Source organism: Styela clava, chromosome 4 (genome assembly GCF_964204865.1).
Source record: "Styela clava chromosome 4, kaStyClav1.hap1.2, whole genome shotgun sequence".
NCBI lineage: Eukaryota > Metazoa > Chordata > Ascidiacea > Stolidobranchia > Styelidae > Styela > Styela clava.
Window position 1 is genome coordinate 9,168,046 of NC_135253.1, and position 23,686 is coordinate 9,191,731.

At 34.9% G+C, this 23,686-nt stretch overlaps 1 protein-coding gene across 2 annotated transcripts; it reads left to right on the forward strand.

The window, feature by feature from the left end:
- Positions 1-8,093: 8,093 nt before the first annotated feature.
- Positions 8,094-23,662, forward strand: LOC120325886 (uncharacterized). 2 transcript variants are annotated; one of them, XM_078111673.1, is made up of 10 exons: positions 8,094-8,454; positions 9,679-9,768; positions 12,142-12,225; positions 12,793-13,152; positions 13,969-14,382; positions 16,317-16,462; positions 17,706-17,873; positions 19,026-19,161; positions 20,576-20,753; positions 21,179-23,662. In XM_078111673.1, exons 1-10 carry the CDS (start codon positions 8,373-8,375, stop codon positions 21,462-21,464), a joined length of 1,944 nt encoding a protein of 647 aa, XP_077967799.1. In that variant the 5' UTR covers positions 8,094-8,372; the 3' UTR covers positions 21,465-23,662. The 2 variants fall into 2 exon arrangements, with proteins under 2 accessions (XP_077967799.1, XP_077967800.1); XM_078111674.1 differs by lacking the exon at positions 9,679-9,768.
- Positions 23,663-23,686: the final 24 nt, after the last annotated feature.

Consider the following 23,686-nt stretch of genomic DNA (forward strand, 5'->3'; position numbering starts at 1 on the left):
TTTCACTATGTTATATATCAATATATAGGCTTAAGTATGTTTGGTGATTTTTTGGTGTGATTATTCCTGCCATCTATCCACATTCAATAGACCTTATTCATTAAAAACCCATCCTACGCGCAAAATATAAAAGTGATGTGAAAAATTTTTTTTTAACATTAGCTCTTATGGGAAATGTGATCACCAGAGCAGAAATTTGCATTTTTTGTAATTTTCTAGATATCTTTCATTGTATACGTGAGCAGTTTTGAGGATAGAATATTTTTTACATCTTTTTTGATATATTTATCATGATAAACATGGTCAAGATTTTTGATAATCGTTCATTAAAATTTTAATGAGCGCGGTGTTTCCGATGACGTCATTCTCACTAGACCATGAGATTCTGCCAACGCGCCGTGCTCTGTGGGATATGCGCTGCAAATGCGGCCCTAATGTCGCTTTGGGTGCGTGTCCGTCCGGTACTGGAAGCGTTTAACATTGACAATCTATAACCCGTACCATTTCTATCACGTTTGTTTACTGTTTTTACGCATTTATACCTGTACAGCTAGCAATCATTTACTGAAGGCATGCTGACGTGTTATTTAAACTACCGGTACCGTACCAAGGCTGCAAGAGGTGGAAACTAAATTATTTAATAAGTACTGAAATAGGCCTACGAACAAAAATGTTGGCCATCTTGCCAATAGGCAGGACAAGTTGTACGGTACCGGTATACAAAAAAGATGAATATCTCCAACCTATAATGGTACAATACCGGTCTCGTAACTAGGTTAAAAAACATGACTGAATACGAGAGGGAGATTTATTTTGTCAACCAGAATACAAGCATTGAATCAATAAAAATCATATACAAAACACACAGTTATTCGGTATAGACTGGGGAGCGATACGACCATCACAGTCAGCTATCAAGATTAACAGTTATTTAAGATGTTTTAACAAAAACTCCTCGGGGGAAGGGTTGACTAAGTTACGGAATATTTTTGGATTCGATTAAAAATGTAGTTCATTATTAAGCACTGCTTTTTTTGTAGATTTTTACTTAGTGGACACTTAGCAAGTACGACAGTTAATTTATAAAAAAATTGTAAATTAATAACAAATCAGTAGAAGTCAGCTCGGGTATTCAAACATGTGATGATTGAGGTGAGAAAAAGATTTGAAGTCACGTTTAGGATATTACATTCAACAACAATGGAAAAGGTACATTGGAATCAGTCAAGCTTCAAATGCTAATGGCATTAATGAAAAGAATATGCGAAATGAAGACTGAAGTTTCCATCTGAGACATTGGAAGACGCTAAAACCTTATAGACTTGATAGTGTGGAAAGCCTTCTCACAATGCAGTAATAATGAGACATATATTTATAATATCATTATACAGGCGTTAAGTTGAACTATATGTTTAATTAAAATATCTATCTTTGCTAATAAATGCTGAAAACCATTTATTTCAATCTGCTGAGTGATTAGGGCCAGAAATTTGCTGTAGGGACCATCACCAGGGCTGGATTTACCAATAGGCCAGGCAGGCTGAAACCTAGAGCCTCGAAATTCGGTTTCAAAGTTTGTAATTCTTTTGAAAACTTGACATGTTTAAACCCTACAAAAAGTATATATATATATATCAAGCTTTTCAGAGTAGAAAATTCTGTACACAACTAGTTTCAACCACATTGTAAACAGTCATTATTGCGTCGTTCGCATCATAATAAGGGAAATTATAAATTTGCGCATTCTGCTGGAAGTTTCTTTGTTAAAGTATGGCTGTAGCGGTTGTTTGATCAAAGAAATTGAAAGCAAAACTGCCTCAAGTAAATTATCATTCTTTTAATCAAAAATTCACACCCATGAATGGGGAGAATGAAAAGTTTAATGCTTTCATATTTTCAAATTTTGAGCAATTAAATGTGGTGTTATTGAGAGAAAAGTTCTGAGCTCAGAAATATGAAGGGGCCTCTCATGGTCTAAATCCAGCCCTGAACATCACCAATTTTGGGATAGGTACCGTACATGGTAGGTACCGTCAACATATGAATTGAGTTAGGCCATTGGGTTTTGAAAGGTGTACCAGAAATGTACATGGAATTCATGAAATATATAACATCCAATTAAAACCAAAATAGGTCTTTCGTTGAACGCCAGTTGTGGTCCCGGCACCGGTATTCCAGTATTCTGTTATCACAAGCAGTTGGAGCACATATCCCACAGAGCACGGCGCGTTGGCAGAATCTCATGGTCTAGTGAGAATGACGTCATCGGAAACACCGCGCTCATTAAAATTTCAATGAACGATTATTAAAAATCTTGACCATGTTTATATCATAATAAAAATATCAAAAAAGATGTAAAAAATATTCTATCCTCAAAACTGCTCACGTATACAATGAAAGATATCTAGAAAATGACATAAAATGCGAATTTCTGCTCTGGTAATCACATTCCCCATAAGAGCTAAGGTTAAAAAAAAAATTTTACATCACTTTTCTTTTTGCGCGTAGGATGGGTTTTTAATGAATAAGGTCTATTGCCGGTTCTTATTAATACGTATGTGTCAAGTCTTGCACCCTGGTGGACATCGACGTCAGTTTTTAGTTTATTTCTGAAATTAATTTTTGGATATTGTGCGATCATTGGGTACAAAAGCTGAGCGCAATTATAGGAATGAATTTGGAGCCTAAATTTGCAAATTAATTTCATTCTGATTGCTTTCTTTCGTGTCGACTTCGATCGCCAACGTGTCAAAAAAGTCAACAATATCTTTAGTTGATCTTTGATCCCGGAACTCGTTGTCTTTTTATTTTTAATTTTATACTTATTTTTATTATTTATGTTATGTTTGTGTTAAATGATATTTCGGAAATGTCGTAACTGCGTATCCGTCAATAATTTTGATGAAATTGACCTAATGGCATCGCTAAATATTAGTACTTATTAAATACTTGTATTGGTGTTTCGAAACGGCCCACTTAATCTTGATATTCCCGCGACATTGGAGCACATTATGCTAATTTACACCTTGAGATAGTATCATAGCTATACTCAAAGTAAATGGATGAAAACATTACAACTCAAATATAACACTCAATTTTAACGCGATGTATGTGTTCTCGAGTGGTCGTCAAAAAACGCAATTGTGTTGTGTTATACAACTTGTGTAATGATTGATTCTTTGATTCGGTGGCCCGCGAGTGTCATGTCCACGCCCCGTGGTACCAGATATATTCAAATAGTAAACTGCTGTTCTAATAGTCGACTTGATATTCGAACAATTCGCCAACCTTAGCCAGTAACCAGAAAGCAATTATTAACTTGATTGATTTCATGTTAATGAACTTGCCTTTTATGTATTAGGGCTATTCCAAGTGACACTACAGGACATGTTGTTAAATTCAATATATTTTCAGCTACATGTTTTGTTTCATTGTCCAATCAGTTGCTTTATTGAATATGTAAAAAGTTGCACAAAAGTTACACCTAACCTTACTTAGTAGATAAAAAAAATATAGTAAAATATAGCGTGACACTACAGGACGGCAAATCCACCATGCACTAACAGTACGTTGTGTTGTGCTGTAAATTTTTGCGATGGTACAGTAGGAGCCCATAACATTTTCTGGTGCAGTAGCTGAACTACCCCTCTATGTGTTGCTCAGTTACTTAATGTAACACTGAAAATCCATGCCAATAATGTGCATATTGTATGTGACACTACAGGACGTGACACTACAGGACATTTTCCCACTCCGGAATAGCGGCCTCTATCATCTCTTAAAATTCTGGTATTAAATCGTTAAATGGGTGAAGAAATGTCCTACAGCACTGCAAAAATTTAAACTTTATTAACTTAAATTCAGTGCGTCAATTCCATATGAAATAACTGTACCACACAATCAAACAGTTTGTGTCAGGAATCATCACGAAATATGTCAAATATACCAAAATTTCTACATTTCAGGCCATTTTTTATAAACCATCAAAAACCTGGGTGAAATTTTAAATTGTTCGATGAAATGAATGCAGTCCAATAAAATTTCAATGTCTTTTGATATCAAAAATAAAAAAAAATTACTTTCACTACACTTATTAAAAAAATTGATGGAATTCAACTTTTGCTTGGAATGGCCCATTATGTAAATTACCTACACTGAAATTAGAAATTAGCTGGTATTAATGTTTGGTATAAACGTTTGCGGCCCGCAACGAATTTAGTCATGTGAAAGGGGCCCGCGAGACCAAAAAGGTTGGGCAGGCCTGCTGTAAGCCTTTACACCAGTCCGTGAAGCAGACGAACCGGGCTTTGATGCCATTTTCTGCCGAGTGATGAACATAATATTGTAACGGTTATGAATAAGAATTCATTACAAACATGCGCGATATTAATATGAATTTTGATCCATCTTAGTTTTTGAAATAAAACTAGAAACAGGTGGAATACATCTATAGCAATGATACACAGTACACACCATGACGTAACAATGCGAAATAAGCACAAGTCTCATAAACAACTTGCTCGATCTGAATTTTGCTTTTTTCTAGGATGTATTTTTCTATTCTCTCTGTGCTTCATTTTTATGTACGTTGCACATGAGAAATTAGTTAACATTCACCAGATACATTTACGGTTTTCATACGTTGAGATTGCCATCATGTAATAACAACTAACCCACCACGATATAAGGCAAGCACGATTTATGAGTACTTCTGCGTTATTTTGTTGAGAGAAAATGACTGTAGCAGGGGGAAGGGTGAAATAGGGTTATTATTCATAATTATCGTAAAAACGTGTCGAACTCAAGCAGGATTGGTGGGCGATCTTGGTTACGTGGGTGCAAACTGCAAATATTTAATGTACAACCGTTCTGGGTGCAAATGTACCAATGACACCGAACTTTCTTTGGGCTGCACAGTTGCCGCATTTAGCACCTTAACTGTGGCGCTTCGTGTCGTGCGTTTCTCTACCATAGAGCCCTCACCGTGATTTTGTTATTATGCGAATGTCCTCATTCGGAAATGAATTCACTGAAGACAAATTATATACATGAAGACAAATAACAGCACGTTGTGATCATCAAGCGACAAATACGTTATAAAATGTTTTAACTCAGAGATGCAGTTAGCATAAAGTGTACAGAGTGGTTGTACCGCTTCTTCGTAAAAACTAAGCTCGGCGACACCAGAGAAGATTCGAGACATGCGCGTACAATACACGGAGATTGTTGATTCGCACTCGACTCTCGAGTAGTCGATCGCATCTGATGTTGATTGAATTTAATAACATGTATACCCCAAAAAATTCTTTTGAACCAGTTTCATGCAGCGCCTGTTGTGTGTTTTATAACAGGGCGAAAAAGTACTGTACATGCACAAAATACGATATACACTGCAGTGACTGCATATACAGTATTCGAGTCTGGGCAAGTCTAATAGTTGCATATTATTTTACGTAAGAAATGCAAGTTTCACCGCTGCCAAGGTTTAGAAATGAACTTGCGGATTATCGTGCGTCTGGACTGGAAAACGATCCTGCAATAACTTCTGTAGTATGCGAAAGTTATTGTCTCACTCCAAAAATAGAGCGATAAGTTTTATCCGCAACGTATCAGTTCGGGGTCCTTGATATTTTGAAAGAATCAAAAAGTCGCTAAGACTAGTTAGCATATAAACATCGACGAAAAGATGCTAAAATAAATTGGAGGAGTTAGTTTTGATTTAGAGGACCCGCGATATATTACTGACTGTAAACTGAAAAATTTCGTTCGACTACGGAACTCATTTTGATTGGTTGTATGCGAAACCATGCAGTCACTGTAGATTGAAACAGTCAATTATGATTGTAATGTATACACGATGATTAATTCTAAAATTACCGACGGACCTGACGCGACTTCATATATGAGTGTAAAGTAAATTCAATCACCCTTTTATTGTACTAAAATAAATTTTATCGCAAACGAGATTTTTCTAGCGGTAATATCTTCAAAATAGAGTTGAGCTAGTGCTGCAAGGACAGCTCAGATTTGTCGAGTTCACGAAATCGCAAAACAAGATATAATCGTGCACTTCTTGCATTTTATGTCCGGAGGTTGGAGTTGTATTTCAGAGTTATAGTGCTTTCATTTTGTCGAGGCAACCCCAGGTTAAATTGATCGTAATTAAACTAATGAAGCAAGACATTCGAAATATGCCCGCATGGATTGATTACCTTGCGCAAAAAAGATCATTATTCGTTGAAAATGTCGGCTCTTTAAACGAGTAGCGTATAATTGCGGAAAGTGTTTCAGAAGCCGTTCCGCGGGAATTTCGAGGCGATGATTTTTGATATATCAATATACTTATATGTATTTTTATTGTACTAAATTAAATCGCATTCTTGATCTTGAGATTTTTCTAACGACGATGACGGATTTGGAAGATCGCAAAGTTACGCGTATTAAAACTAAATATTATCTGTTAGTTTTTCTCACATTTCTATGTTCGCAGAAGTGGACTCAACCGCGAGTTCAACGTTCAACCCAATTAAATTAAATAGAAAGACATTTTAAAGTCTCGTGATGTCGTGAATTATTACTTGACAGAAAAATCATTATACGTTGAAGAAGTCATTATGTTCGAAAAGATATAGGTGCATGTATCGGCGTGCATAATATACAAAAAAATAGTACTTGGTATTACTATCAATAACGTTTATGATTTATATGATAAAAACGGGTAGCATGCGTGTAAACATGCGATGATTTTTGGGTTACTTCCACATCGGCAGGACTGCAAGATAAATTAATGAAGGTGCTTGCCTTTTGGGTTTTCCAACGTCTTCACTGCCAACTTCCAATATTTTCAGCTAATCCCCCATAATCCCACAACGCACACAGAAACCGCGTCGATGTATCTAAAATCATATATATATATCCTGATTCAAATTCTGTAAAAAGGAATTGTGAGTTTCGATATATAAGGGAACGTTTAATGAATACGATATTTACATATGGATCATTTTTACAAATTGTTGTTGCAAAAATATCTAATGAATCGTTCGATATTAAAATGCATATAATATTATACTGCAGTGTAATTATGTTTTTGCAGCTATCATACCACATCTAAACCGGAACATGACCGAATCGTCAATGATAATATCAACATACGATCGTTGACGAACGGTAAAATAAGTCTTTTGTATTTATTCCTATATTATGATCATAATGTTTATGTAAATCATAATGTAAGGGTATTTATATTCATTTCATTTACAATTTACCTTCGCTGTGTTCTCTTTTGGACAATAAGCGTTCTTATCGCTCCGAAGAATTGTTATTGGACACGAACTGAAGCTATGGATCGTTACGTCGTTTTGTATTCTTGTTCTTGTTGTTATGAAAAAATTGCCTTTCCCATTAACTATTGGACCAAGTTCTTCGGAATTTTCAGTTGTTTAGTAATTGTATTTTTGGCTAGAAGGCCAAATATTTATAATTATAAAACTCCCGTTGAAAACCACTATTGGCACGCCCGGATTAATGAATTTATTGAAGTGTTAGTAGATGCTGTTCTCCGCGATCACCTAGGTGGAAAGGGATTCCACATAGCTGGAAATTTTTGGTAAAATCACCTAATTTAGATATAGAAAGAGATATTGCGAACTTTGTGGGGAAGACGAAAAGTAAAATTTCGAACAAAGTATTAGACGATATCACACGACCACTTTCTCTTGTCCTTGTTGTCTTTTTATTTGTTAATTAATTTTAATTTGTTAATTCAGGCCCTGTCAATTTTAGTGTTGTGTCATTGCTTGTAATATGAAGTTAATATTACGTAAACGGTCACCAATAAGAAACAAGCCTTGAAACTTTCCCGGTCACAGAATTCGCGTGTCACTTACCACGCAATCCTGTTCAAAAAATGCGTATAAGGTCATGTCTTTTTAACTAATTGTATGGCGGCAATTTCTACATGATTCGTGAAGTGCATAAGGTATGAATGTCATTTCCGTTCCTCCAAGCTATCTAACCATAGAAATGATGTAACCGTTTCGCTTCAATCGTCCGATTTTTTATTTCATTTTAACTTTATCGACGCCCATTCACACGCGCCCATGGCTATGCCTCTGGCTGTAGAGACATATTTTTTGTAACAAAAATTCAAACGAACGAGGACAAATCTTTCCTCCGATACGGTTTGGTTGTTCGCAAGCTTCGAAAACTGACGTAAATACTACGACTTGCATTGTTTGACGTCTTGCGTTGGTAACCGTTTTGTAAATGAAATATCTGAAAATTTACTGCTGAGTTGAATTGGATGGATACCGCCGTAATCAGTAATGTAGCGCGGAATTGCTAATGATTAAATAACAATAAATATATTTGTCATGGATTGTTTTGGATTGAAAAAATTTTTAGGCCGAAACTGCTGTTTTTGTGGATCTGATGATGCTTCATTGACGGACGAAGGTTTGTTCGATTTTAATCTTCTATTTTTAATCAACTTATTCGATTAACAATTAGTTTCGCGAATTATGTTACAATATATAAACTAAATGACGATGCTGGTTGAAGATGAAATATAAGTTTAAATTACGGTATGGATTTCGTGTAAGATTTATGCTACACTACGTAAGATTCTACTGTACTATATGATTTTGCCTGAATTGCATATATACTACAAACTTAATTGGCTGGGCATTACACATTCCAAGAACTTTAAATAAATTTATGTTTTTTTCATTATTTTTCTTTATTTATAGCACATTTGTCACTTAGCTGTGTTTCTGAATGCTTATACAAATTTGAATACATTTAGTTCGTCTCGAAAACACGAATATATATTTACGACGACTTGCTTTAAATATTGTCACTTTAACTACTGTAATTAGCTAGTAATTATAATCATAAAAATATTAACGGTGGTACTGTGTTTTCTATCTTATTTCGTGTAGCAGAAAACCCCATAGAATGATAGATTATTTTTTGCAATCAAACTAACTGATTTTAGGCTCAAAATGAGTATAAATCATTTGTCATTATTACCTTTATGTAATATTTGAGCAAGTTTCACACCAATGAATTTTCGTCATATAAGAGATGTATATATGTACTATCAATATTGATCTTAGTTTTTCTGAAATTTGCGTTCTATGGATTTCACAATACTACTGAGTTAACAGTACAATGATTAGTTGCAAACCTACGAGAGTAGTGTTGGATAATCGTTAACAGTCGAGGTTGAATTTGACATTAGCAGATATATTTTGCTTTTGAAGTCATTTGAATCGTTAATCTCGCGAAACAGATTACGCACGGCGCCAGTGGTGTGCTGGCAAGCGTGTCACTATTTTAAACAAAAAATAGTAAACAAAAACAAACAGCGTCATTTCAGTATTTGTCTATCTCAAGTAAATAGTTTTTCAGGCCACTTTGGGCTGATATTTCACGTTCTAGTTCGTTTAGGAAACATAAAGAATATTGATTTATATTTCTTACAAAATATCGGAAATTTGAGAAATACAACAAATATTAAATATATAAAATCATTACTTATCGGTACAGATAATGTTACAGATATATAAAATATATTTTTACGGTACAACTGTTTACAATCCACTGTACGTCGAATGTTTTAATTCTCGTAAATTGATCCCATTTACTTACTGTACATTCATACGAATTCTTTTACAGTTCAAATTACAAAAATATCGAAAATAAGCGCAACCGGAAGCGTACATTCTGTTTTGGCACAAATTGAAAATAATCACGGGGACTCCAGGGGTGAGTTAATTTTTTTTTCTGATTAAGCCGGTTCCATTAAACTGCCCTGTAGCACAGATGCGGTACATTAATTTTTAGGAATTATCCATCAAATTCTAACTCGCCACTATTGATACATACGATTTTTTTGTAATAATACAGTTCAATAGTGGATTTAAAAAACAACGGTAACTCGGTACCTGCTAAGGATAGGATTAGTAACGTGGTACACATATGCAGCCAAATGTCTTCATATCCGGCATATATAACACTTAAATGGTTGTATATGTATTTTGACCTGGCTTTATATGCATATGGCACTGGCTGTAAATGCATATTTAGTTGGCGGTATATCCATATTTTTAACTATATGTATGTTGAGTTACCAACCCCACTCCATGATATGGTGGCTAAAATAACTCGGACTCACACCCGCAATACGAAGTGCAACTCAAATCAATCACCACACGTGTCGAAAATAGGCATAACAAATACAAATATGACAAAAATAAATTGTGTAGCAGCAGTCGCGATAGACCGAACTCGCGTGCTCTTCAAGACCGACGAATGGAAGAAATACAACGAATAGACAAATGCCTGTGCAACCGCAGAAAACTTCATTATTGTCGTGATTATTGGGTATGAAGTACTAGAAAATTCCAGAGCAATTTGTAGAAATATGGTCGAAAACCGAAAGAATCACCGACAACTTGTTTCAAATAAAAGGAACGCCATAAGTTTATTTTCTTCAATTTTGCACGTCACACAGAACATTGTATACGGAAAAGGTCACTCCATTGTGTGAAGGAAATATATATAAATATAGGCTGCTGTCGTATCGCTAATTCGCGGGAATTGTATTTGTTGGTATTCATTCCCAAGTAGTACTCCATACAATGTAAACTAAAGGATTTTCCAATTTAGCAAATCAAATTAGGAAAATTGTCAAGATTAGCGATGACTATGATACGCGGCTTATGAGACCGATATGAATAACATCAAACACTACTTGTGGAAATGGTTCATCAAGTTCAGAAAGCTCGTCATCAAGGTCAGAAATGAGTGCATGAGCAACGAACGTATCGTGGGTGCGATTGCTAATAATTAGTACTTTGTACCAAGCTGTTGTTGGCGTCAGAACTTGAAAATCACGGGATCACACCCCCTTCCCAACGCCACACTCATGGTGTAATAAAATGAGTTGGTAATGTAAACCCAGGTCCGAAGATTTCTGTCTCTCGAAATAGTAGATTCTTGTCTATAAATATATTATAGCCAGTACATAATTTTGTTTCGTGATTTGGAAATATTTTCTTTTGAAATCACTCGTAATTTGCATATTAAAACGATATAAATCCGTACCATTATATCATATCATTAGTAAAATCTGAATCTGAAAATTAACAAAAAAAATCATTTTATTAGAAAATTCCCAATTCGCCTTACAGTATTCAGACAAAAATAGATATAAACATTTTTTGGGGCTCCCGAAGTATGCGAACCAAGATGGCTGACATCGGAATGTAATATGTGTACTAGGTTAGGGTTAGGCCATAATTTTAGGTATAAATACTACGGGAGGCTCTTGGCTAGTCTTCGAACTGATAATAAGACTAAAATAAGGAAAATTGGAAAAAAATTATTGCCCAACCCTAACCTGTTACCCATGTTATGTTCCGATGCCCGCCATCTTGGTTCGCATACTTCGGGAGCACCCATTTTTTCGTGAAAGTGACTTTTAAGGTTTCCGCTAATATTATCTGATAAAGCCATATGTAGTTGAAATATAACTACTCAAACTGGTACACATAAGCATAATTGTCTGGACATAAATACCATGTGTAATTACAATTCTAAACGAGTTGTTACCATGTTTTGCCGTCACAATGATTTGTTCGTGGTTCTATTACAAACGATACACATTGGAATTCAGTGTTGGTCTGCAGCTACAAAAGAGACTTTATTTTGTGAAGCTAACACAAAAGATGTATTGCTTATATAATTCAATTGAGATGAATCAATAGTAAATTTATTATTGTCAACTTAACGTTTCATTGCCTCTATGATATTTGATTTTCAACAATATCACGCACTTGCAAATTGTTTAATCAGGTCCTCTTCTAAAAGAGAATGTCAACTCCTTTTGGTAAAATCACCGATACACTTCAATTGTAATAAGTAACGGAGAGTATATCATATACAATACATGCCATAAATTTCTAAGTGAAAATCGGTCGGAATTTTTAAGAATATTCACAATCGCATATTTGAACTGAAACTTTTTTACTCGCATATCGCTAAGTAACTTGAATGAGTGATATACAATTTTGGAAAAATATTCTATGAATTTTTCAAGAACGAAGGATAACTTATATATTAGATATCATATTTAAGGTGTATATCCAAATGGTAAAGAAAACGCAGCTTATGCTACAGAAGAAAGTGACTACGCGGCGTCTGAAACCTACACCGGCTCAGGTTTGTATCAAATCTACACCGCATGATTAAATTTACTGTATCAAGAATGTTTCTCCTTTTAATTAAAATTTCCGATTCTTTATCGCTGTATTGTGTGCATAAGTAACCCAAAACGAAGTCATTGTGAAAAATCGAGTGCCTATTTTAATAAAAAATTCGCAAAGTTAACACAATTTTGATTTGATGATGATGTCCTTTTCATGAAATAAGTTTTACTATATTAGCTGTTCATGGACGTATAGACTAGACCCTATAAGTGCCCTGGACGTTTTAAAAATAACATCGCATTGTGCGAGACTATCACTGCGAAATTGCCGAGACGTGACGCAGTTTCTGAATAATTTTAACAGTGTAAATTTGAACAACAAAACGTCATAAACCGCTAGAACCGTATGTTCATCCAATGCTGAAGCCCGAGGCAGTCAACCTTTTCGAGCTGGTATACTCAGTTTCGCTAACAGCAGTAGTCATAACACGTTATGGATTGGTATAGTTCAGATATTTATTCTCCTGCGGCCATTGTGCTAGTAATAATAGTTGGCGCTTTGTCAATTTGGAAATTTTTAGACGCTCATCGAGATGGAGCCGAAAATCCAGCGTATACCGGCGAAGAGGATAGTACAAGAGGTTCTGAAATCAACACCAACTATTCTGGCGATAAAATCGTCCAACAGCAACCAAAGCTACTTTCCGATGTACGGTTTGATCGACAAATAAGCGATGTATCGGATTTTAATTTCAACACAAATGAAAAGGGACTCACTGAAATGGTTCTTGAAGAAATTGAGAAATCGTTTTCCCATGATCAAGGTCAAAATATACAAGAACAACAAGATGTTTCACAACAAGATCAGTCAACTTCAAATGAATATGACGACGAAATATCCTCTCCAGAGCGCAGAGCTACACCAGCAAGCGACAACGCAAGTACGCTTTTATTTGAATTAAATTGTAATCCGAATTGATTAGCCATATGATATTAATGTGCGAAAAATAGGTTTGTGCCATAGATAGCTCAAATGGCAAATCCTATACGTTAGAAGCGTTTTGGAGTGACTCAAACCATGATTTCCGTGTAAACGACTATAACCTAGAATAGTATGTTAATTGCAGCGCCCATGGAGTGTCTTACCTAATAATCGATCACTTCCTGAGGGTTCGTTTATGGCTTATACACGGCCATACAAACCATATACGAAATATTTCATCAATGATGGTACAGTACTTATCTAGTCGTTGAGATACTGTACATATGTTTTCATGTGATACTCCTCTTGAAACTCGACTACTACGTAGGATCACATGTTATAATCGCTTCTTGTGTGACTAGAATGGACCAACCCTTGTTCATTTCAATAATGCAAAAATTATTGGTGTTAGTTACAATATGAGTTATTATTTCATACCATGCAAACGATAGATTTTGTATGCTTACTCTACGTAAGGTTCCGCAAATAAAATGAAAAAAGCGCGGGTAAAAGAGGCGCTAACTCAAACACTACTGCGCTATGATATATAGTTGAATTTTTTTTGCGACATAGATTCAAGTAAATATCGATTCAAAGAAATACTTGAACCAGATACTATTGCAACAAAAACGTCAGCGGCACATAGAAAGTTCCACAAAGCCGAAGTTTTTTGAAAAACCTACTTTTAGAATAGAATGTTTCTTAGTGTACGGGAACCTCGATATATAGTTAAAATGTAGTACACACATATTATATTTATCATCGTTTTTCACAGCATGGAGAAGCAAATTAATTGACGATTTAAACGATGATATTGAATTCGAGGATATTTCTTCGGACGAAGAAGTTACAGATGCTACTACACGGGAAAGAGGGGAAATTAGGGATTCATCTTCAAGTTACGACGAAAGTCCTAAACTACCTTCATTCACAGTAGACATTCCAACGAAATTGGCTCCTCGCAAAACTATTATATGCGAAGGACAGCCTGTTGTCGTCGATTTGGGATCTTACGAGATAAAAGCAGGGTTTGCTGGGGAATATCTTCCTGCCTTCGAATACAGAACTGTTATTGGAAACTGGGGTTCACACTTAGGCGAAGGTTTCCAAAATAAACTTGATGACACTTTCTTTGGAGACGAGGCTATGTCGAAACATACGATGATAACAAGACGATATCCTATACAAGGTATGTACCACAGTATATACGATAGACACAAATATCTTGATTTGAAATTCAATTATTTACCTACAAATCATGTTCGTCCGTTTTAACTAATATAGAATTTTATGTGAGACATTCAAGAAGTCACCCAAAGATCATGTCTTATAAAAATATGTTCAGAAGCCAGCTAAATTGATGAGTATTAGTGGTTGATTGGACAAGCCTTTAAAGTGGGATTTGGTTTTAATGTGTTCGTTCAATCAGACCCGATTCGAGCTTGCAAACAAACATATTTTTCTATGCCTTAACAAATTTTTGGTTACTTCCTACATCAATGATTCAAATATAGAATTAGTTTTACAGTTTTTAATGATCTGATCAAGACTTTTTTGAGATCTCATCGATTTATTCGATATTGGATGCAAATAGCGCTTGTATATTGCTATAATATAAATCATTTGGGCACTCTATACCTGTTTCATAGTTTCCATCAACACGGTCGCCAATATATCTTACGGCAAACATATGGGAAACAAAATTAACACCCATCAGTTAGTGTTTATTTAATTCAATATTCACAGAGCAATCTTTGCTAAATATGCTCCATGATATAATCCACAATCACATTTTATTTCTGTTTAAGCTACCAATTAATATTATGTGGCATGTGAAATGACTCGTAGAAACCGAGATTATGATTTGATGGATCTCCAACCATTGAATCATATCATATTTCTATATTTATTTCACATGGTTTGTTTTGAAACAACATTCGGACAAATACTGGCAACACTACTCTCTAAACAACACTCCCACGCGGACCATTACTCTATAACAGATTCAATGACCAAAATGAATTGATTGTCCCTATTTGATTTACAGATCATTGAGCACTGGTCGTTTCGCGAGGTCCATTAAATAATAAATACTAGGGCCGTTCGGATACTCAGTTCAAGCTATTTACGAATTAACATGTCCTAAAACCTAATAAACTACAAATCAATTGTTTAAAAGTGTGGACGCTCAAAGCTCAATGGACGGTTTCTACTGCCTACCTGCGGGGGAGACTATTCCTAGCCCTTTCCGTTTGTGCGTTTTTAGGTGTAATCGCAGGAATATATTATATGAAATCAGTGATGAGCTGGAAAAATCGTAACAACCGGAACGCACCAAATTCGTGAAAATGTAATATATATTTACAACACGACGTTACCAGTAATTTTGTCTGTCGTAAGATAGAGCCGAAGAACTACAATGAAATATGAAAAAATTATCTGAAATATGACTGTTTATAATTGAAAGAATATTCATATAATTCAATGCAAATGTTATTATTAGAAAGGTATTGGATGAATTTTCACGGGGGTCAAAGGTTGGCGAAACATCCATTACACGTTACTGCTGTGCGCTAATTATTTGCCAGCTGTAATGTAAAAAGAATTATGATGCAACAAAGCATCATTTAATATCTAAGTTTCCCGCAGGAACTAGACTTTTCGAACCATAATTTTATTTTAACAACAGGAACGCAAACGCAATAAAATGTCCAACAACCGGAACGCCGTTCCGGTGCGTTCCGGCTACAGCTCACCACTGTATGAAATGATGTGACATTCTGGAGGTTTTCCATTCAATTTATTCAGCCATCGGTTAACTGATTGTATATTGCTGTAATCTCGTGATTATCATGATGATAATCATATTTTATTCTGGAAGGATGGCGCAAATCAGAATATTCTGCTTTATATATATATTATATACTGTATAGTGTATATGGTAAATTATACTGTAACGTTTTATCTGAGCTTTAAATTGTTTTGAATATTTGGAACTTGGCGAACTTGGCAAGCCATCATTTTTTTGTGGTAACCACGGCAAAGAAATGAAGACCACTCCTATATTTCCCAAAAGTGACTTCTAAGACTCTTCGCTAATAAAACGCAATTTATATAATTAAGGTGGCGAAGTCACTGACTGGAAAGATCTTGAAAAAATGTTGGATTATACGTTTTCCAAATTACTGGAAATCGACGCAAAAGATCATCCCGTGTTAATCACAGAACCGTCAACAATAAACAAAAGACAAAGAGAGAGAAAACTTGAGGTTTGTTCAAGAATTCAAACAAATTTGTTTCTCCTGTTTGGCTACAACTATCTTTGTTAGTAATCAAGACTTCTTTATTTCTAACTTACAATGACTGTGAATCCCCTTTCTGAGATTCAGAGGATTCGCACGTGTTCACGCGACCCGATTTTTGGAATACCACGCTCATCAACGAACCCGTTCTTGTTTTTTGTTTGGAACGTTAGGCGACCGCGGTGAATGGTTAACGTTCACCGCAGCTGACGACTAGCATTATGTTCGGGGTTTTCGAAAGTTATGTATGTGAATTTATGTAAAACGCGTCATGATAATTCAACTTACGAAGTGGCGAACACACAAGTCCTAAAACCAGAAACCAGTTGTTAGTGAAATAGATAATAGTTTTGAATCTCACCACTGATGAATTCATTATTCAATATAATGTTTATTTGGACAAGCACTTATGCAACTTATAAGCTAGAATTATGCAATTGCAACAACCCGTATTGTACAGTCAAAATCGCGAACTTCTACAATTAAACGCGTCATAAACAAGGTGTCAAAAATATTCCTACTTTTACAATGAAATATTGTTTGGCTCGATATAATAGACATTCATTATATATAATATCGTTATGGGTCTTGCATTGGCTTTTATTAATTGATAGTTGTTATGATTTTTACCATTTTAGCGAAACAAATACACTCGCTGGTGGCAATGTAAATGTTTGTTACTGTTGTGGAAATAAAACGCCTTTTTGATAAAGTCGATTCGCAGCCTAAATATCTGTGAACCGTGAAACCTCTATGCAATGCCATTATTCGTTATCAGTTCCATTTGGGTGGCGATTAGCCTGAGGGTTCAATGCGTGTTCAAGAAACTTACTTGCTATACGACACTTCGGCAACGAGTACAAAAGAATTCATTTAGTAAATGCCCTTGTCGGGTTTACAGCGATCCACTGTGCAAATTATGCCAGACATTGGAGAGGTCAATAGGAAATTTCCACCCCGTTCCAACTATTTTGTATAACCGCATCCTCCTTCATGAATGTCTATTATTGGTATTTAAAATAGCGACAGTCTCAACACTGGCGGGTTGAGTTATCAGCATCGCACGGAAAAAAACTATTATGGATTTTTTTCAAATTATTTTCGTTGTTGAAGAAATATTATTTCGAATACATCAGATGCATTTCTTTTGGCCAGAAAGTTGTATCAAACGTATGTTCGATAGAGTGTTGAAATCATACATATGTTTCAGATTATAATGGAATCGCTACATTGCCGGATGGTTCAATTCAAACAACAAGCAGTATTAAGTTCATTGTCTGCTGGAAAAGATATTTCTCTGGTTGTCAGTAGTGGACATGGATATACTGAAGTAGTGCCAGTGTATTACGGATACGCTTTAAATCATGCAGTACAAAGAGTAAGAATTTTTTACATTTAAAATTTTCAAGGGGTTGTATAGAGAAACAGTCACCCTGGACAAAGGTATTTATGGAATTTGAAGTGACCGCTATCTTGGTGGAAATGAAATCTGAGATTTAAAGCCTACGATATCAACTTGGCGTGAATAAACAACTTGATTGATGTGTTTCGTCACTTACCAACATTTTTAAAGTTAATCCGAACAACGCCAACCCAAATAGACATCCCATTTCACCCGATATACCAAGTTTACCTGCTTAGTATAGAGTTACAGACATATTCAAATATGCGTAATGCAACTGCAAAACATTTTATATTACTGTAATAATCAAGAAACAACAAAACAAACATACTCTCCATGCCCGCTAATAACAGAAATCTCGGTGTTAAAAACATACGATTATCTGACCACATCCACCATAATTATCACATCACTTACAGTTGCGTCTGAGACTCAGCTCTTAGAACCCACACAGGCATGTCTGTGTGTTACCGATGTAATAAACATCTTAAATGTTGTTTAAATGCAATCCCGGGTTCAGCTTTTTTGATATATATGACTAAAATTCAGAATTTATCAGGATATACGGATTGGATTTATATCATATTACATACCCCAGGAATCACGAGCTACATTTTTTTCTTATTATGAATTTGAAAGAAAATGCGCATTTCGAAATAGTGGTTTTTTATGAAAGGGCAGATGAACTGAAAGATATTTATTTTTAGCGATATATGTGGGTTTTGTAAGTCGTTATGTATGAAGTATTTTGGAAAATGAATATTGAACAAACAAGTCTGTACTATATCAGTAAATTCATTCGCATTTCGATATAACTGTACTGACTAATACAAAGAGGGATTACCTCGTAAAATTAAGGGCGCTCCAGAAGTATGTGTACCAATATGGAGGTAAATATTTTTGTTCGTATGCTTTGCATCAAGTTGTGTAAACTGACTGAAACCCACCGGCAGGGGGCATGTTCTCTTGGCTAAGACCTCGAACTCGTATATAATAGAACTAAAATAAGAAAAATCGGAATATAATTATGGCCTAACCCTAACCTGGCACACATACTACGGGAGCACCAAATTAAGCATGGGAACACGCACCATTATCAAGATTTATAATGAACAATATTTGTTTCAGATGAATGTCGGTGGAAAACATGTTACTGAATATTTATCGAGATTATTATTAGAAGAACGGGGAGCAAATTTTACATCTGCTACTGATCAACTCATTTTAGAATCAATCAAGCACAGATATGCCCAAGTGTTGCCTGGTAAGATTTGAAAATGTTTATGACTGACAATGTGTGGAAATGAATTCCGAAATAATGAAGCCATTTAAAGGCATTGATATCAGGCAACGTTGATATTGGGTGTTAAGCGCTCAAAGCTACGCATTAGAAACCTTTGTTTGCAACAACCAGGGAAACAACCGAATAGAGAACACTTCGACCCATTTGGGGTATGTATTCACTAATTTCCAAGCAGTGATATTGGACTAAAAACAATAAACCAGGTTGGGCGTGTCCAACATTGGTAGGGTTCCACACAGTTATTGTGGATCGCAATACCTGATCCGAGTCTAAAATGTTTTCTGATTCGAATGAAGCCTATCGCTATTTCAAGTACCGGACCTAACGAATTGTGTTTTACATGGATTTTTCAAATGCATTCCCCAGTAGTACTGCAGTCTTTAAAGTGATGTTGAAAACAAATATCAACCAATAAATCAACCAATACTAACCAAGTTTAAATGCAAATGTTTCATTTGACACAAAAACAAGCATTATTCACAGAATACGGTTGGTATTCTCAAGTACAGAACAGGAGATCACGTTACTCGTGATCACGTGAGTCCCCTTACACTTATGCGTTGGTAATAGAAATTCCTTTTCACTGTTGTCATCTGTGTGATGACTCACAACAGCCACGTCATCGTCAAAAATATCATAATAAATTATGAGGGAATGTCAATGACGTTCATCGTTTGTTAATCATCCAGTTAATAACGAAGTGGGTAGATTTTCACTTCAAAGTCAGTTTGAAAAACAAAAAAGTGCGTAAGGTACTTAAACCTAGTCTTTCAAAATATCACAAAACCAAACTTTGGATATTTCGTGACTTTTCTGAACCACAGTTTTGTCCTATAAGGTAACATTAAATTCATTGCATTTTACGGTCCATGCTGAATCACGCCCATGCACTTGACCGTGGCCATGATAATATTTATCAAGTAGTATACTATTAAAATAAAGGGACGATTAGACGAAAAACCCTGGTGTCCTATCGTTGCCTAATAATAAGAGATATGTTCTGCTTTAAATGGGTTTTGCACAACGTCTATATCTATGCCGTTAATGTTATACATACAATTGTAGTTACCGGTATCTCAATGGTTTTTGCGACCTTCGCTATTGCAAGTAGGAGCTCGAACCTGGCCTTGTACAAATAGGTTTTAAAATATTCATATCCCGCAAACACTCGTTATCTGGGTAAATATCATTATCTGGGTAAAAATTTCACATAAATGTTGACTTGTTTGTTAGAAATACGTTCACCCTGTCTACGAAATCCATTGTTTCAAGTTTTTCTGTTTTTAGTTGGAAGCAAATGTAATGGCAACCCGAATATACAATTCAAAATCTCTTGCTCTAACATGAACATGGCAATATACTTCTTCTCATACAGATGAATCTTTTGAATCAAAACATTGGACCAAGCAAGTATCATACGAACTTCCTGATGGAGAAATTTTACAACTTGGCAGAGAACTACACAGATGTACAGATCCCTTATTTCAACCAGGGTTAATCGGACAAGACGGCGATGGCGGAGTTGATACGCTAATCAGAGAATCGCTGAAAAGGTAAGTTAATATCCAATTTTTCAAGCTTCCTTATCGAATAAGGCTGTTTACAAGTTGATTGTGAATTGCTAGAATTAAATTTTCAGTTTTTTCAGACGTGTTAAAATATACCAATGCTTTTCGGAATTCCTAAACTCTTATAAGGTCATGATATGCCTGATATCGTTTTGGGGGATGAATCATGTCTATCACGCTCTACCTATTTCAAATGACCTTATAAATAAACGGCAAGTAGTTTCAAACCAATTAAAATAATTTAAGAATACATAAATGACACACAAGATACGGTATTGTTTTGAAGAAAAGGTACAAAATATGGTATTTGTGATAAATGAGTGATTCAACTTATTCTCGGTATAGATTGAGATTAAGTGCGAGTTGTTTATTTCATATGTTTAAAATGGTTCAATTCTGTTTGTTTTTAGTGTCGATTCAGACATTCACCAACAAATGAAGTCAACAGTTTTACTTTCTGGTGGAAACAGTTGTCTTCGTGGATTTAAAGAACACTTACATGAAAAACTTCTACTTGACGACGGGTCAAAAAGTTCAAAAACGAATTGGAAAATTGATTCTTGTGAAAATTTAAAAACTTGCGCTTGGTTGGGAGGTTCATTATACGCTGATAATGATTCCTTCCGGCAATCTGCCGTAACGGACGATGCATATTTTGAGTATGGGCCTTCAATAATACATAGAACGTGTCTCTAGTTATATTTTAGATTTGTGGCCAGGCACGAAAACATAATTATAATACATTGATTACATGAAATTTTGGGTGCTAATACGAATCAGATTAACTAACCGATGTACAATTGATTTGCTTCATCAGTTTGCTTAGACTGAAAATATACCAGTTAAGTAAGGGAGAAAATTAATGCAATGTTATGCGTGGAGAAATCGACGAAAAAGATTCCTGAGTACGCTCTTGTTTGCGAGACTGAAACCCGTCTGAATCAGTACTGTAATTTATTTACGTTTTGATGCATTCCCAAAGTTATATATCACTCAATATAAAAAATCATGTGAAATGATGTTATGTAAAGAAAATTCATACTCAGGCCTATGGCTGACGGCCAACTGACCCCAGAAGACGCATCTCAAATACAATTTCAGACCAAGGTGAACTGCCCAGAAATTGAAGTCCTTATACCTTACCCGTATCTTCATTATTAATTTTTCTTGAATAATGCATTTATTAATATAAATCGATTGTCTTTGCCAGCATCTTGAAGACTGTTAGGTGACTTTTCAGCTAGCAAGCATTTGGAAAAAATAGATTGAGTAATTTTTGTTCGATCAAGCTTTTTGTCCTCGCTTGTTATGGTCTGAGCCAAAAAATTGTTGCGATTGCCATCAAAACATCGTCTTTATTATGGAAAACATTTTTGGACACTTTAGTGTTCCTTTTTTTCTTATAAATTCCTTGTACTTATATCCAAAATATCTTTTGAAAAGAAGTAAAAAACACGGGATGTGCATTACAATTTTCTGATGTCCAAATTTAACGAGCTTATGCTTATACGTTTATTCAATTGGTCGAAACGAAATAATACTCAAGAAAATAATTTTGAAATAATTTTCAATACTTATTCCAATATGTTGTTGGGGAGATACTCCATAGCCTTGTATTTTTGGATGACTCAATTTACTTTTTCTGGCTGAGCAATATTGTCGTGTGTCTGGTACACACTATAACTAACTAACTCATAACCCCATTTTCGTTTTTTTTTTATGTATTTTGTGCCAAACATACTTTCGCTTAAAATTTGAAAACAGAATGCATTCTTTCATTATTCTTGAAGCGGTTACACAAAATATAATCTTATGGAAAATTACACCAATACCATAAACTCTGAATAAAATTAACATTAATTAATAATTTTTAAATTTTGCATCATAATTATTTTGCAAAATCCAGCATTAGACTACATTATATTCAAATGTCATTGTTTCCAGATCTAATTCGAGTGTCACTGCCTTAGTCATATATCTATGTTATATTTGTGCAACAGAATTGCGTAATATCTTTTTTGTTTCCTATTGCATATTCCAGTATTTGAAATATTTTTATGCAATTAAAATTTGTACATGGAATGCTATCTCATATCGCGTAATTAATTTTTAGAATTATTGCATATTCACTCCAAGTCATGTTAGTAAATGTTTTATACAAATTATTCTTCGACTGCCCACTCGATCACAAAACACACAGACAGTAGTGTTTATTGCATTGTTTTAGAATGACTGTCAAACTGCAACAAAACAGTCTATAGTGAGCTAATCTATATGCCTGCATGCGAGTGTTAATTTTCCCTTGAAATCCTGTACATTTATGATATGCCGAACAGTGTATATTATGTTTACGTGCTATCGTTTCATTTACATTTTTTATTTCTGATTTAGGTTTCAAATTTTGTATATTCATGTTTTTATTTCTTTTAAGTTTGCTGAGCCCTATGATTTTGTTGACGTTTACACATCCAGTTCCAAAATCGCGAAAAAATATTTTTGGCAAAATACCACGTACTTGGTTCAAACGTAAACATTGCTGTTAGTATCAGTAATAGGCAACAAAAAATTGAGGGACTAAAACTTCATTCCATGAATTTGATTCACTATATTGAGCTGCATTTAGGTTTATCGTCCAACTGTATTAAATTTTTGTCTGAATTCTTACATCCAATGATGAAAAAAACTCAATTTTATCACGATTAAATCAAGTCTTTAAACTTGTTTTGTTTGCTTCGAAAAAACGAAAGATTCGAGTCAGTACAAAAATTGTCATATTAGATCGCACCTTGTTGGATTTGCTGTGCTAGCAAATGGAAGTATTTTGGTTTCAATTTGATGCAGGATGACGTAGATTTAGAAGAATAGAATCATAAATAAACGTTAACCAACATAAATGAGTACATATTTCTATATTTAAG